At 39.2% G+C, this 14,400-nt stretch overlaps 1 protein-coding gene across 3 annotated transcripts in view; it reads left to right on the forward strand.

Moving 5' to 3' along the window:
* The first annotated feature begins 26 nt into the window (after nucleotides 1-26).
* The window catches only part of tjp2b (tight junction protein 2b (zona occludens 2)), a 74,695-nt gene continuing 60,321 nt past the window's right edge, over nucleotides 27-14,400 (forward strand). Inside the window, exon 1 of one of the 3 annotated variants that reach the window (XM_088630064.1) lies at nucleotides 27-3,553. In XM_088630064.1, the coding sequence (XP_088486190.1) occupies nucleotides 3,552-3,553 (2 nt within the window). In that variant the 5' untranslated portion in view covers nucleotides 27-3,551. Of the gene's footprint in view, nucleotides 3,554-12,814; nucleotides 12,969-14,400 lie in introns of those variants that run through there. The other 2 variants (XM_088630069.1, XM_088630063.1) reach the window with 2 other exon arrangements.

Below are 14,400 nucleotides of genomic sequence, written 5' to 3' on the forward strand. Positions count from 1 at the left end.
GGTTTCCTCCGGGTGCTCTGGTTTCCTTTCCACAGGCGGAAGACATACAGTTAGGTTAACTGGCTTTTGGGGAAAACTGGCCGTGCTGTGAGTGGATCTCTTTCTGTGTGTGCTCTGCGATGGACTTGCGTCCAGTCCAGGGTCTATCCTGCCTTGTGCCTGCTGCTTCTCGAGACCGACTCTATCACCAGTGACCCTGTACTGGATGAAGCGGTTACCAACGGACGGATGAACGTGTATCCAGACAGATTTTTTTATGATGTTTTTCTTTATTTATAATAAGAATTAAGTTTGTTCTGGAAGTTCTTATTGTGGTGGTGGTTATAGTGTTTTTTTTTCTAAAAAATAGATGAATGTGCGAGTCTGATATAAGTAAAAAACTTCCTCTTCTGTTAAGGAATAGTAAAAACTAAATGCAAGTATAGCTTTTGTTGTGAATCTTGAATTAGAACTGAAAATGAAGAGGAATTTGTAGAGCAAGTCAAACCTTGCCTTGGAGTAGTTTCATTAACATTCCTTTCCAAATTTAGTACCTGGAGAGTTAATGCTATCCTTGGCATTTAATCATACCTGACCTTCTTCCTAAAGATAACATTATTACAGTAAATGCTTAGCTTGATTCAGACTTCACGAACAAGGATTCCATAGATCAGTGCAATCAAGGAATAGATCCATATCAGTCCTTGATCTGAACATGTCTTGAGTGATACTTGCTTTCCCTTGATTTTTATTCTTCCATATACCATTTAACAATAGGAAAATAATTAAGTAGCAATGGGAGGAATTTTAAATTCTTTGAGATTCAGTGAGGAAAATCTCCCTCAGCCCATTGTTCTCTGCCTGTTTTTTTAATGTGGATTCTTACGCTGAAATCTTTTTTTTTTAGATGCCTCAAAATAACTCTCATTAAGATCAAGCTGAATTTTCCACCCCTCAATATTTCCATGAAGCACAACTTGCGCTTGCAAGAAGTAGTCAAACCTTATGATTAGTATGAATTGCATTCTAATTCTTCTAGAAAGCGTTAATTTAATGTACTCATCATTGAACCAAAAACAATAGAATTCTTCTTTTTTTTCAGTTGAAGGCATTTGGCTAGTGCACTAACGTATCCAGCCTGATTCATGTGAATATATTTTAAAAGTATGCAGTGTATTTTTTCCCATGTCACTGTATACCAACCGCTGGAGGCTGAGAATGCTTTTCATGTCAGTTTTTTCTTGCGGGAACCCAATCCCTTCCATGAAAGCCATGACTTGCCTTGACTTCTTGGTCTTTTTCCATGAATCACAGATAGTTAAATAGATGTTTGCTTCTTCTTTTTTGAAATGTCTATAAAACTGCCTTTGCGATTTTCTAATGTCCTGATTTTCTGAACTCTGACTTCACAAATCCCCTAAATACAGCTGCCATCATAAATTTACCCTAAGAGCCATAGAACTGTTTAAATCCTAGAAATGTCACAAATGATTATAGGCAAAATCTTTTAGCAAAGGTCTTTACTTTCTAAATGAGGGGGAAAATACAAGAGGTATATTTCTACACCTTTTCATTTCAGCTTGATTTATTTGTTCTAGTTTCCAGGCTAACCCTTGCCTGTTTTTCTGTAGGCATCCCTACTTCTCATTCCTGCCTGAAATGATTGAGAACACTGCATGAGAACAGTTCAACTGCAGAACAATTCACATTTTATGAAGAACTGGATTTAACTACCCTAACCGTCTTAGAATGTCTTGCTCCTGTTTATAAAAAGAAACCTTAAAATATTTATGCGGAATTAAAAGTCAGATACTACAGATTTCCCTAAGAAACTAGGATTAAGCAGCTGTCATGAATTTTTCGCCAACTGTATTTAAAAAGGCTTAAGAATTTTTAATTTGATGAATTTGTCCTTCTAAGCGGTGTGTTTTGAGCGACGTGGTAGCAGAGTGGTTAGCACTGTTGGCTTGCAGGGCTGGGGGCCCTGTGTTCAATTACAGATCTGGGTTGCTGTCTGTGTGGAGGTTGTATGTTCTCCCTGTGTTTGTGTGGGTTTCCTCTGGGTGCTCTGGATTACTTCCATACTCCAAAAACATACAGGTAGGTTAATTGGCTTCTGGGAAAATTGTCCCTGCTGTGTGTTGCTGCTGTGCGATTGGACTACCATCCAATCTGGGGTGTATCCTGCCTTGCGCCTATTGCTTGCCAGGATAGGCTCTGGCTCCCCTGCAACCCTGAACAGGATGAAATGGTTAAGAAATGGGTGAAAGTGGAGTGTTTAATGGCACCTTCAGTCTCTATGAATTGCCACAGAGAAGTCTAGACCAGTTACAAATCCTGGACCATACGTTCAATACACAGACTGTTCACACTTATTGTTCTAGAATGCACGCGTGGGACTCTTGCACAATATTTGTATGGAATCTAGACCCTTGATAAAAAGGGAGTGTTTTGAAAGAATTCAGAACGTATTTTTCCTCAGGAAATAATACTCGAGTATGATTCACTCTTCTTGAAAGTCCTTCTAATCCCGCTCCTTCAAATCACGTGGGGTTTATTCACTTATTCAGTTGTGCTTCTCGTTTGTTGTGTTTAATGCTGGGGCTTTATCTTTTTTTCTTTTAGACTTTTCTGGATGTTTTTGTTTGTATTGCTGTTACGACACTTTAGGACATCTTACAAAACCCTCATGTCTGATGGTACAAATGGAAGCCTGAAAATACATGTGGCGATGAATCATGTACTGCATGCCCTTTCCCGAGAATACAGAACAGCTAATCGTTAATGCGTAGTAAAAAATGAGGAAAGTCGCATCTACTGTACTAAGGTGTCCAGACGATGAGGGTGAGATATTGCTAGTACAGTAGTACTGAGAAGCACGAATAGTGCCGATTCCGAGTCGCGACAGGTTTTCAGTTTGGGATTCAAGGAAATTTGCATATAGCTGGTCAAACAGGCTCTACCAGGAAAATCAACAGTCGAACCTCCAGGCCTCGCCCTCAAAGCAATGAGAGTTAAATTTCAGAGTGGAAGACGACTGTTTTTTTTTAAGTTATTTTGAAAGAGTAAAGGGACTCAAACGTCCTAAAAAGACGTCCATACGTTTTGGTAACGAAAATAACACCTGCTGAAAATGTGGTTTGACGGCACGTTAGGAAAATGTTCCCTATGGGCTCCCTACAAACTATTCGATTTGCATGTGTGGGATTAGTTACGTGTCCAACATAATCCTGTGTTGTTTTAATCTGTGTTGCTTTATGACCGTTTAAACTCTCCATGAAGCTCTTTCGTAAGAAAGCAAGTGAAACTAGCTGAGTGGGAACAGGATGCTGTAAAAACTGGCATGAGGCTGTGCGTAAAGCTCACCTTTACTGTAGTTTCAATGACACGCCCAGAGCTGACTTGTAGGGACATTGCAAGGGTTCAGTGCCATTCGGGAGAGTGTTGCACCGTTGTAGAAAAAGTTGGATTCATATTGCACTGAAAGCGGGATTTATTGTGAAGGGGGACATTTGACTCGGTTCCTGTACATTTCTGCGTTACCACCTGCTGTTTGAAAAAAAAAACCCGGTATGTTTTGTTGTTTGTTTGCTTTTAAATTTACATTAAATTTCGTTGAACAAGACATGAACCTGAATGTGACAATCTCTTCGCCCCTCCCTGCTCCTTCTATTAATCGTCTCGGGGTCTAAGTTCTTCTACGGCGTCTGTGATCTTTGATTTTGTGTGCGTGATTTATACTAATCAGTCTACAAATACTAAAGTCTGTATTAAAAGACTGATCTACAGTATGGCAAAACACGGAACAGGTAGGTTTATTCCACGCTGAATTGAAAGAAAAGAGAACGTTTCGGCTGTGGAGCCATCTTCAGGCGACACCTTTCTTCTCTTTTCAGCATTGAATAAACCCTTTACCTGTTCCTTTGCAGCCTACGCATGCTGACACAGCGACTTATTTGAACTGGTTTTATCAATATCGGTTTTGTGGTTGTCGTTGATGTTTTTACTTCTGACGTCCTTTTCGTGTACAGTATTAGAGATCAATGAGGGCCATCTGGATTTTGTGTCTTGATTATTGTAATGATTGCAATAATGCAAATAAGTTTCACTACTGACAATGTACAGTAAATGTATCAATTATCTGTAATTTCCAGAGTTTTCTTTCGATTGAGAACACTCTGTTTTCCATGTTTGCGGAAGTAACTCAGTTACCTCTCAGTCGAAGTTCCATAGAAAGTTATCAACATGCGTATTCATTTACTTGATTCACTGTTCCTGGTTTCAGGACAGCCGTTTGTATTGAGGCAGAGTTGCATAATGTAGTGTTTATTAATTATTGTATGTATGTATATTCAAATATAAATTGAGAGACTAACAATTGTAATTCTATATTTTGCTAAAAATCCTTTTTTTCTGGGAAATGGAAGTTTCCATTAAACATTAACACTTTCTATGTGTAACGAAATAGGGAGAAAAGTCTTTGTTGTGAAAACGTCAGTATTAGCCAGATCCATTGTTTTCGTTGGAGATCACGTTTTCGAAAATACTCAAGCAACACGTGAGATAGTGGCTGGGGCTTTTCAGGCATGATTAATCATGGTTTATATTGGGTGTGTATGGATTAAACACCAACGAAAAAGAGCCCAATCTTTGGAAGAGCATAATGACAATGATGTAGAATTGTTACAAACGAGAGAGAGCCATTCGACCCATCTAGCACAGGTGCAGGTGTGAAGATTCAGATTATGTCCAACTGTAAAATTGCAAAAACAATATACACAGGCAACGTATATCTGTCCAGGGTGAGCAGCAACAAGGAGAAGCAGGTCCTGATGAAGTACAGGTTCTGTGACCACATTTTGGGCATAGAAACCTGACAACACAGGCAAGCCTACTTACCCAGAGGGGACAGGCTAAGTGACCAGAGCCAGGACATAGAAACTGGATGACACAGTCAGACCTGCCTGTCCAAAGACAACAGACTCCCACTGACAGCAGGGAGAATCAGAGACAGAGTTGTACTCTCTGCTGCAGTGCATTAAATACTCTGGGATTAGACATCATTCTTCCCTAAAACAACAAATCCAATCCCAGACTTCCTGCAACTGTCAGATACACAAGAACCTCCATTCCTGCAGGAGGGGATTTGAAAATCAATAAAGCTAGTGGCCCAATATGTGATCTCCTGTCACAGCCTGAGGGACAGATGGTGAACCATATTATAATAATATGTTTTTTTGTTGTAAATATCTTAGTAATTGTTATTGCTGTGGTAATTGCTTTGTAATTCACCAGTCATGCCAAACAAGTTTGTTGAATCTGAATAACGTTCTGTGCTAACCTAAAAGTTCTAGCCTTCATCCTCAGGATCTAAGATTGTAAGGACATACAGTATGATATATGTTAGAGCTTAAAAAGATAAATTTGTGTGGCTTTTTAACCAGAAAAAGAAATTACCTCCTTCATGAAATATATGTGCTGAGCCTCTTTCAAATGAGAGCAGAGTGACAGTGTTGGCTCTGATGTATGCGTTTTCAGAAGCAAAGAGCCCACATGACCAAACTCAACCTTCCCTAACTGGTTGAGTATTTTAGAAGTAGACTTTTAGATATGTACTTTCTGGGCAAGCTGCTGTCAGGGCCCGACTTCTAAACTTTAATTTTACCTTATTTATTAAGGTTAAGGTTTATTGGATTTTTGTAAGCCCTGATAGCTTAGAATTGGTGTCAATCCTTGACTAATCCTACCTCCCCCCCCCCACACACACACACCTTTATTACAATGGGAATGTTGTAGGCCAGACGGTGTTTCCTGTGACTCTGTATTGGACAAAAATGGATGGAAAGGTGAATCATAGCTGCAGGGCCGACATCCAAAGGGCAGTAGCAGCTAAGATAATAAAATAAAAAGAATTTTCTAAACTGAAAATGAGGATCAGACTCAACATTGAATTGGCCGGTGAGATTTCAGGATGAAAGTCAAATTAATGAATGTCCTGTATTTTACGGCTCAACGGGCACAAAGTGCTTGTAATATGCCTAATAGTGCCTATTGTAAGTGCCCATAATCATAATGTTCAGGAAATGGCCCCAAAGCACATCCTCCTCTGTATATTAATAAGTTAATATAAATTGATAAGGCACATCATTGTTTTCAGAGTTGCATTAAGTGAAATTTGAAGGTGTTCCTATTTGTGTTCATAGGGGCCAGCAGCCATATCACTCTGTGATAGTAGGGGTGTAACCCTGGTGTCCTGGCCACATTTTGGCCCTTACCAATCATGGCCTCCTAATAATCCCCATCTATGAACTAGCTTCATTACTCTGCTCTCCTCCCCACTGATAGCTGATGTGTGGTGAGCTTTCTGGCGCACTATGGCTGCTGTCGCATCATCCAGGTGGATTCTGCACACTGGTGGTGGTGGAGGGGAGTCCCCATTACCTGTAAAGCGCTTTGAGTGGCGTGTCCAGAAAAGCGCTATATAAGTGTAAGCAATTATTATTATTATTATTATAGGTTTTTATACAGTTGTGTGCAAAAGGTTAGGCACCCCTGGTCAAATTGTATGTTTCAGTGAATCTCTCAAGTAAAAAGATGTTGACACAACCTCTGTGTTGTACCAACGTAAACATGACATCTTTCTGCAAATTGTAATGCACAAATGGTATTTATCAGATTGAAAAATTAAAAATGTGAATGTGGCATGTGTAAACGTTTGGGCACCATGTCTGTCAGTACTTTGTAACACCTTCAATGGCAGAAATCACAGCTTCCAAACATTTCTTGTAGCCAGCAAAGAGTCTTTCCATTCTAACTTTTGGAATTTGTCCTGCTTTTCCTTGCAGAACTCTTCTAGCTCAGAAATATTCTGAGGTCTTCTTGCATGGACTGCATGTTTAAGATCTCCCCACCGATTTTCAGTAATATTCAAGGCGGGGGGCTATGAAGGCCATTCCAAAACCTTAATCTTTTTTCCCGTAGGTACTGCATGGTTGATTTTGAGGTATGTTTTGGATCGTTGTCTTGCTGAAATATCCAGATTCTTTTCAGCTTCAATTTCTTCACTGACTCTGGGACATTAGATTCTAGGATTGGGTGATATTTAGTTGAATCCATTCTTCCTTCCGCCCATACTGTCACGCCTTCTGCAGCCAGAGGGCGCTCCTTCTCTGTCTTGTCTCTCATTTCCGGTTCTCTGCTGTCCTTCCGATGTTTCTCTCTCTCTCTTGGACTATATATTTCCGGGTCTTTCAGTCTGCCTTTGCTCAGCATTGACGTTCGGATGTCCTGAGACCCGTCTAGCACCAGGTCGCCCCATGTCCGCTACCTGAGGGCATAGGTTTCTATACGGCATTTCCTGAACAGCTGAGCCCGGGCTTACCCCCGTTTGCCGCTACGCATAGGGTCTTCTCGCTCTCCTGCCATTCTACAGTTCGTCTCTTCCGACATCCGTGACACATACAGTATTTCCTGTGCCACTGGCTGCCACACAGCCTCAGAGCATAACAAATCCACCCCCAAACTTAAGAGCTGGCTAGGTGTTTTTTCCTTCAAATGCTTCATCCATTTTTCTCCAAATGTACCTTCTGTGATCATGACCAAAAAGTTCAATTTTCATTTCATCAGTCAACAGCGCTTTGTTCCAAAAGGTTTCTGGCTTATCAAGATTTTGTATTGTATACTTCAGACGTTGACTTTTGTGATGAAGTCATAGGAATGGTTTCCTTCTGAACACTCTCCACTGCAGATAATTTTTGTGTAAGCAACGCTGTACTGTGGACCCATGGACAACTGCTCCAGTGGCAGCTAAACGTTTCTGCAGGTCCTTTGCATTGATCTGTGGGTTCTGCTTTGCATATCTGACCCAGATTGTTCTGAGTCTTCCAGATCTTGCCTTGACTTCAACAGTTCCCTTTAACTTCCATTTCTTAATGATTTCTAATAATGTTTCTAACAGTTGAAATTGCAAGCTGGAAGCATTTAGCGACCTTTTTATAGCCTTCACCTGCTTTAAAAGAGTCAGTTATCTTTATTTTGTATGATCCCATAGTTGTTGAAAGTTGGCAGAACAACAATCACAACCTGAGAGGTTAGAAGAATCAGAGTATTTGTTCAACTGACTTAATTTAAGGCCTGATGAGTCAGTCAGGTTTAGGGACCTTTGAAAAACACAAATTAAAAAAGTAGTCATTAATCAGCTGGAAAAATGTCCAATCATTTGAGCATGCCAAATTCACTTTTTTATCTTTTTCAATATGTTAAATTCAGCAAATAAATAGTAATTGTGCATTCAAGTTTGGAGAAATATGTCATTTTTACATTTGTGCCATGCAGGTTATCAACTTGGTTTTACTTAGAGATTCACTGAAAATATACAATTTCAGTAGTAATTGCGATTTTACAATGCATGTTTCATATTAAATCTGAGTAATGTGAGTGAAAAGAATGCTGCTTATATTAACATTTTAAAAGGCTAGATATCAAAACATTCCCTTGGTACCTACAAATTTAATATCCCTGTAGTCAGTGGTTATATTGTGTGACTGATGGCTTCAATTACACAGTCTGCTTCAGCTGAACTCCTTTTTATGGACATTAATGATGGATACTGTTGTCATCATATGAGAAGTGGGATTTCCTATTGTAGTAAGGAGAACGGGTTATCTGTGAAAATACAGTGGTATATAAAGATCTAGTCACACTTGTTAACATTAAAGTCCAAATGTTTTAGACTGGCATAATACAACAAAAAATAATTATTTAGATGTACAAGTGATAAGGCACAACAGTAAAAGTACCATATGATCTTTGAACATATCAGATCTTGAAGTAAATGCATCTGTAAAAGCAGGGGAAATACTGTAGGTTATATGTGATTCAGGAAAAAAAAAACAGGTAATCACTTGTTAAAGAATGCAAACTGTGGAACTTCAGGATTTTGTAGCACTTCCGTGTTCACGTGGGTCTCAGGTTGGCCTTCTACTGCTGGGGCTCGAACCTGGGCCTCTGGCGTCACTCAGCAGGGAACCAGCCAGCTGAGCTAAAGGAAAATCTCCCCCAGCCTGCTGGCTGAGGTCCCTGCTATTCACAGGGAAGGGCGGTGACATCACCACGCTGGCAAGTCGGGTCGCACAACCTGTAATGTCGGCCGTATGCGTTACAATATGAACAGATATAGATTACATTATACCAATGATGGAAATATCTAGAAGTAAGACATCAGTGGGTATAGTCCAAGATTCCAATTATAAAAATATGCAAAGGATGTGCTACCTACTAGATGTTACATGAGCACATTGTGTAAGTTCTTTGACCGTACTTTATGCTGTGAAGAGTCGGTAGCTGATTTGTTTTTATATGGGGATAAAAAAGGCTGATATTTACTCTGCGCTATGTTGCGGTGAGATCTGTAAATATTACATAACAAATGGAAACTGGGAAGCTATTAGGATGATACTCTTTGGGTCCATCAAGATTCTCTGCCACCAATTCTGGTGTCACTTTGTGTATTTTATCATTTAGCATTAAAATTAAGCTGGACTCATTGAGTCCTCAGTAAAGAGGATACTTTATGCTAAAGAGAAGTTTTTCTAGAGGGATTTTATTCTTACACTATATGTAAAATACTTTAATCTATCTACTATATACTTATATCTATATCTATCCACTATATACTTATACTTTGATCATTTTGCAATGTCTTTCTATGTACATGAACTGAAAGGGAGATCTCTGACCTTCTTCAATCTGGTTTTCTACCTCAGTATGCAGTATGCATAATTCACATTTATATGTAGTATTCATGCTCTGTGATGGACTGGCATCCCATCCAGGTTGTGTCCTGCCTTGCACCCACTGCTTGCTGGGATAGTCTCGAGCTCCCCCGTGACCCTGTATAGGATAAAGTGGTTAGAGAATGGATGGGTGTAGCATTCATGATGTTTTGTGGGTAGGGCCTCTGGAAAGTCTGCTGTATAATTATCTACCACTCTGCACAGCCTCAGAGAGCAGGCAAAGACTGGCCACTCATGGATGTGTCCTGTTGATGCCGTCGATTGGCCAGCCTCCACCAGCTGTACAGAAGGAGTGGCCAGTCTTCGCAAGGTCAGCCAGGCCCTACAGATATTCAAAGTCCGTTCCTTTATAGGCCTATTAGAAAATCAGACATTTCAGATCATCTTATGGGTACAGAAACCTGTTGGCTGGAGGACGTCAGTGTGCAGCTGTGCAAGAAGGTTGTATTGAATCTGCACCAACTCACAAGAGGTTCGTCCCACATTAAGACTCTGCCCTCCCAGTTGGCTTGAACAGTCAGCATTATGCAAGTCAACTTGGAATCTCCACTTGCATTCCACTTACATGCAGGTTATTCCTAGAATTTCTTCCACTGTTCTCTGCAGGCAACAACAAGATTTTGGTAACATGATGACCAATGCCAGATACAGTATTCTAAGCAATGTCTTACAGCACGTTTGAGTGTGGCTTAAAGCTTTAGCATACTTTTTATAAGTAGGAAGTGTTAGTTTGGCTTAGTAGAAAGTGTTAATGTTCAAGCAAAGGACTTCCAGTTTTTAAGAACAGCAGCGAAAACATCATTATCTTGGAGTTGGTACAGATGTCACATTTCTAATCAGATGTCAATAAACTGTATCAGCCATAAAGAGTGCAATAATTGAAGTAGAACCTATGTTATCTATATGTGTAAATAGTAAATGTAATTCAAAATCATTTATCGAAATTATGACATGGATCCTTTCTTTTAGAAGTCATCATTATAAGTGACAGTATATTTATCTCTTCCTGTCTGGTCTCCAGAAAGAAGTATGTCTGGTATTTTTAACAGCTATGACTGTAAAGTTTGCTGTTGCTGGTGTGTTCCAGTAATTCCATTCAGTTATGTGTGAGAAATGCTTGGAGATGCAGACTTTTGAAAGAAGAATTACCAAAGGTTTCCAAGTTAAAGAGTTCAACTGGGATTTTCCTGACTGATGCTTTCTCAATATTATCAGGATTATCTGACAGCAATGTCTGATGTTGTTTATATTGGTGGTAGGTGGACGCACAGATCTTATTGCTAGCTGAAAATTTGACTTTTCAAAAAGTGTTCCATGACATAATAGACTGTACAGAATAAGCATGTAGTCTGTGCAAAAAAAACTGTTTTGCTTTGTTGTGCTAATTATTGTGTATTTAATGGTTAGTTAAATTGTGTTTATTTTATCGTTCTTTGGCACTAAAATCCCTGGGTTTATAATAGAAGCCGCACAGAAGGACGTAATCCATTCGTGCAAGCTGCCGGCACATAATTTCATTTTCCAAAGCTGCATTCCCCTGATATGCTGCCCTGCTGCTCTTCCAAGAGATTATTTTTAAAAGAAATTCTGGGTACCCCCTTTTGGCTTCAAACGCACAGACTTTGACATGGCTGCCTCTAAATTAAAGCAGTGTCAGGGGTGATTTTGGGAATCAACAGCAGTTTTTGGAGGGTTAATGTTCCAAGGAATGGTTCAGATTTATCTTTTGGGTTTTATTGGGGATTATGGGGAATGTGGGAATTTACATTATCTGTCAGGGCTTAGTACCACAATTATCCCCCTGGAGCATTTTCATTAGTGTAATGTTTGAAGATCCTTAGAATTATGTAAGAATGACGCTCATGAGATTCAGAAAGCAAATTCTCGATTTGTCAACCAAAGAGTTTTCTTTTGCTCCGAAAAATATCAGTTTAACTAAATGGACCTCTTGCAACCTACGTAGTTGCTGGACGGCACATAGTGTAGTCCTGTAGTGTACAAAATGAAGTACAAAAAATATCTAACTATAATGCAAGCAGCTATGGGCATTGCCCCACTGAATAAACGCGAACTTCTTCCTCAGAGTCGGAACTACAGCCTCTGGAAACAAGCAGGGTGAGTGTGGAAACAGTTTTTGCTGGAATGGGTTGAAAGTTATGAGTTTGTTAGGCAGGAATGAGAATTTCAAAAACAAAATGGGCATTCAGAGCGAAATGTTAATTAACAAACAATCTTTTTATGATTAATTTTTTTTGTTGAAGATGAACGGTGTGGCAGTGTGAGAGTTAAGGTGGGTACACAGTTTAATACCAGTTGTGCTAGAGAAGATGAAGCATTTAGGAAAGATCAACACTACAGCAGCCACAGCTATCACAGCTATGCAGTGTAATGCGGTGTTATTTGGTGCTGGGAAAGCATTATGTTTAGGGTGCTTTGCAGGAAAAGTGTTGTTAAGCCCTGTTTTGTAAAACTATAGTGTGCCAAGGTTCTAGATGTTAATTTTATTTTCATTTTATTACCTTGATCAAATTATATGATAATTAAACATAGCATATTTCAATATTCTGTTGTTTTGCTTTTAAAAAGAAAAGCTAAAATGTTTTCCAAAATAGTTCACATGTAGTATTGTGGCAGGTACTGTGTTTAAACGGCTGTGTTAAATAATTATGTCTTTATACGTCGTGAGGAACTGAGGCAAGGACAAACAGTGAGAAACATATCAGGCTGGTCCCAATTGTCTGAATACAGCTGGGTTAGAGAAATGTTTTGGGGGCATTTTTTCAACCACTAAGCTGCCTGAGATTTTGTCTCCCAGTGGCTGGCCGAGACACTTTCTGTGTCTAATTGGCTGTCTCGTGCACTATGCGACCGTTGTCAGTTTGCGGATGGTGTGTGGTGGCTTTCACTAGCACGCACCTGCACTGGCTTCACAGCAGCTTTCTCCTTGCAGTGAGAGCAGCATTCTGCTGAGGCAGACTGGAATACTGATACCAGACATTACTTGTGAGCAAAGACAAAGACACCAACACTTGACTTCACAAGTGCTAAAGTCAAGACACCTTCTTTTTACTTAACAGCCGCAATGCAGCTGAGGATCCTTTGCATCTTCAAGGAGCTATTAAACATAGCAAGCAATATATGCTTCTTTTGCACTGAAAAGAAGGAAGACCCGTCTCTCCGGCATAGATGCATAAGGTGAAATGGAGTAACTTCTGTAGCTGAGGGGTTTGAAATAGGATGGCGTAGCTGTATGCATGCTTTCACTTTGCCCGTTTGAATGCCAGCTGTTTTCGTCTTGTGTTTATTGAAGATGGCTTTATGCCTCTGGTTTATCTGCATGGTCTTCTGGAGACAGGGATTGTGTTTATCGCTCCGATAACAGAGTTGGTTGTTTCTCTGATGCCTGTGTCTGCAGACACTAGCCTGCATGTCTGCAGCAGCTTCATCTTGCTCAGTGCAGGAAGGGCATTACAGGATGAAGTTAGGAAGGGAATAGGCAATTTATAGAGTATTTCCAGCACAATTGATTCTCCAGGCAGGACTGAGTCGGCTGCCATAGACATTGTCTATGGAATGGGTGCTGTTGTTTTTGTGTTTTTTTTATAATTTAGACTGCCTTCTGTTGTTTAAACTCAAATCATTAATGTCATTGTCACCTGATGACAATGGTAACATAGTATGTTACTCAAAGCTTAACTGCATCTGTTTTATAAAGAATGTCATTTGTATCAGAATGTTTAATAGATTAATACCATCAATGATCCATTTTTATTTTTCAAAGAACAAAATGTCATTTTTTATATTTTTGAGGTGGTTCCAGTTCAAAATATTTCATACAGTGAATATTTGTGTTCCTAGCGTAATTATTAACTAAATTCTGTCTGCACTAATTTATAGTACCACGCCAATACACTGTATAATTTAGTGTAAGAATATATGTGAATGTGTTGTAGATGGTATTATTAATATTTGTAAGATTCTATATAGAGTCGTTTAGCTCATGTGTGAATAATACCCAGTTTGGTTATTTAAAAAATACAACAAAAAATTCAGAGTTTGCAAATTGTAAAAGAAACAACATTAACCAAAATCGTTTAACCACAGTCTTTTAACTAGAAACTTGTCAGCAGATAGAAGAAGTTGATTTTCTATAAAGCTTTTAAGGCAGAGTAACACATTTCTTTTCTGTCACATCTGTGGTATCCAGTCTAGGCAAAATTTGATAAATGATTTGTATTTCGGATTTTGTCTAGAATTAATAATTATTCATAAAGTAACAGTGGAAAGCATTGATCTCCCTGCCTAATCTCCTGCGTAGCTGGGAGAGGCTCAGGCAAGGACTGTTGTCTGTCTGTATGACTTGAAAAAGAAAATGACGTGAACTCATATATTCCCAATAACCTTGTTATAGCAGGCATATTTAAAAGGTAACATAACATGTTAGTAATGATTAGAATGCTCACCCTAAATTAGTGAAATTCTGACCAATGAAATTCCATTAAAATTAGTTTAAAACAGAATTGGTCACATACTCTTTATTTTGTATACTTACACTTTATTAAATCAACATTCAGACACCAAGTAGTCCTTAGGAAGGATATAAAAAGCTTGGTAATGTCTCATCTTT

The sequence above is a fragment of the Lepisosteus platostomus genome, chromosome 4, assembly GCF_059453375.1.
Source record: "Lepisosteus platostomus isolate fLepPlt1 chromosome 4, fLepPlt1.hap1, whole genome shotgun sequence".
NCBI lineage: Eukaryota > Metazoa > Chordata > Actinopteri > Semionotiformes > Lepisosteidae > Lepisosteus > Lepisosteus platostomus.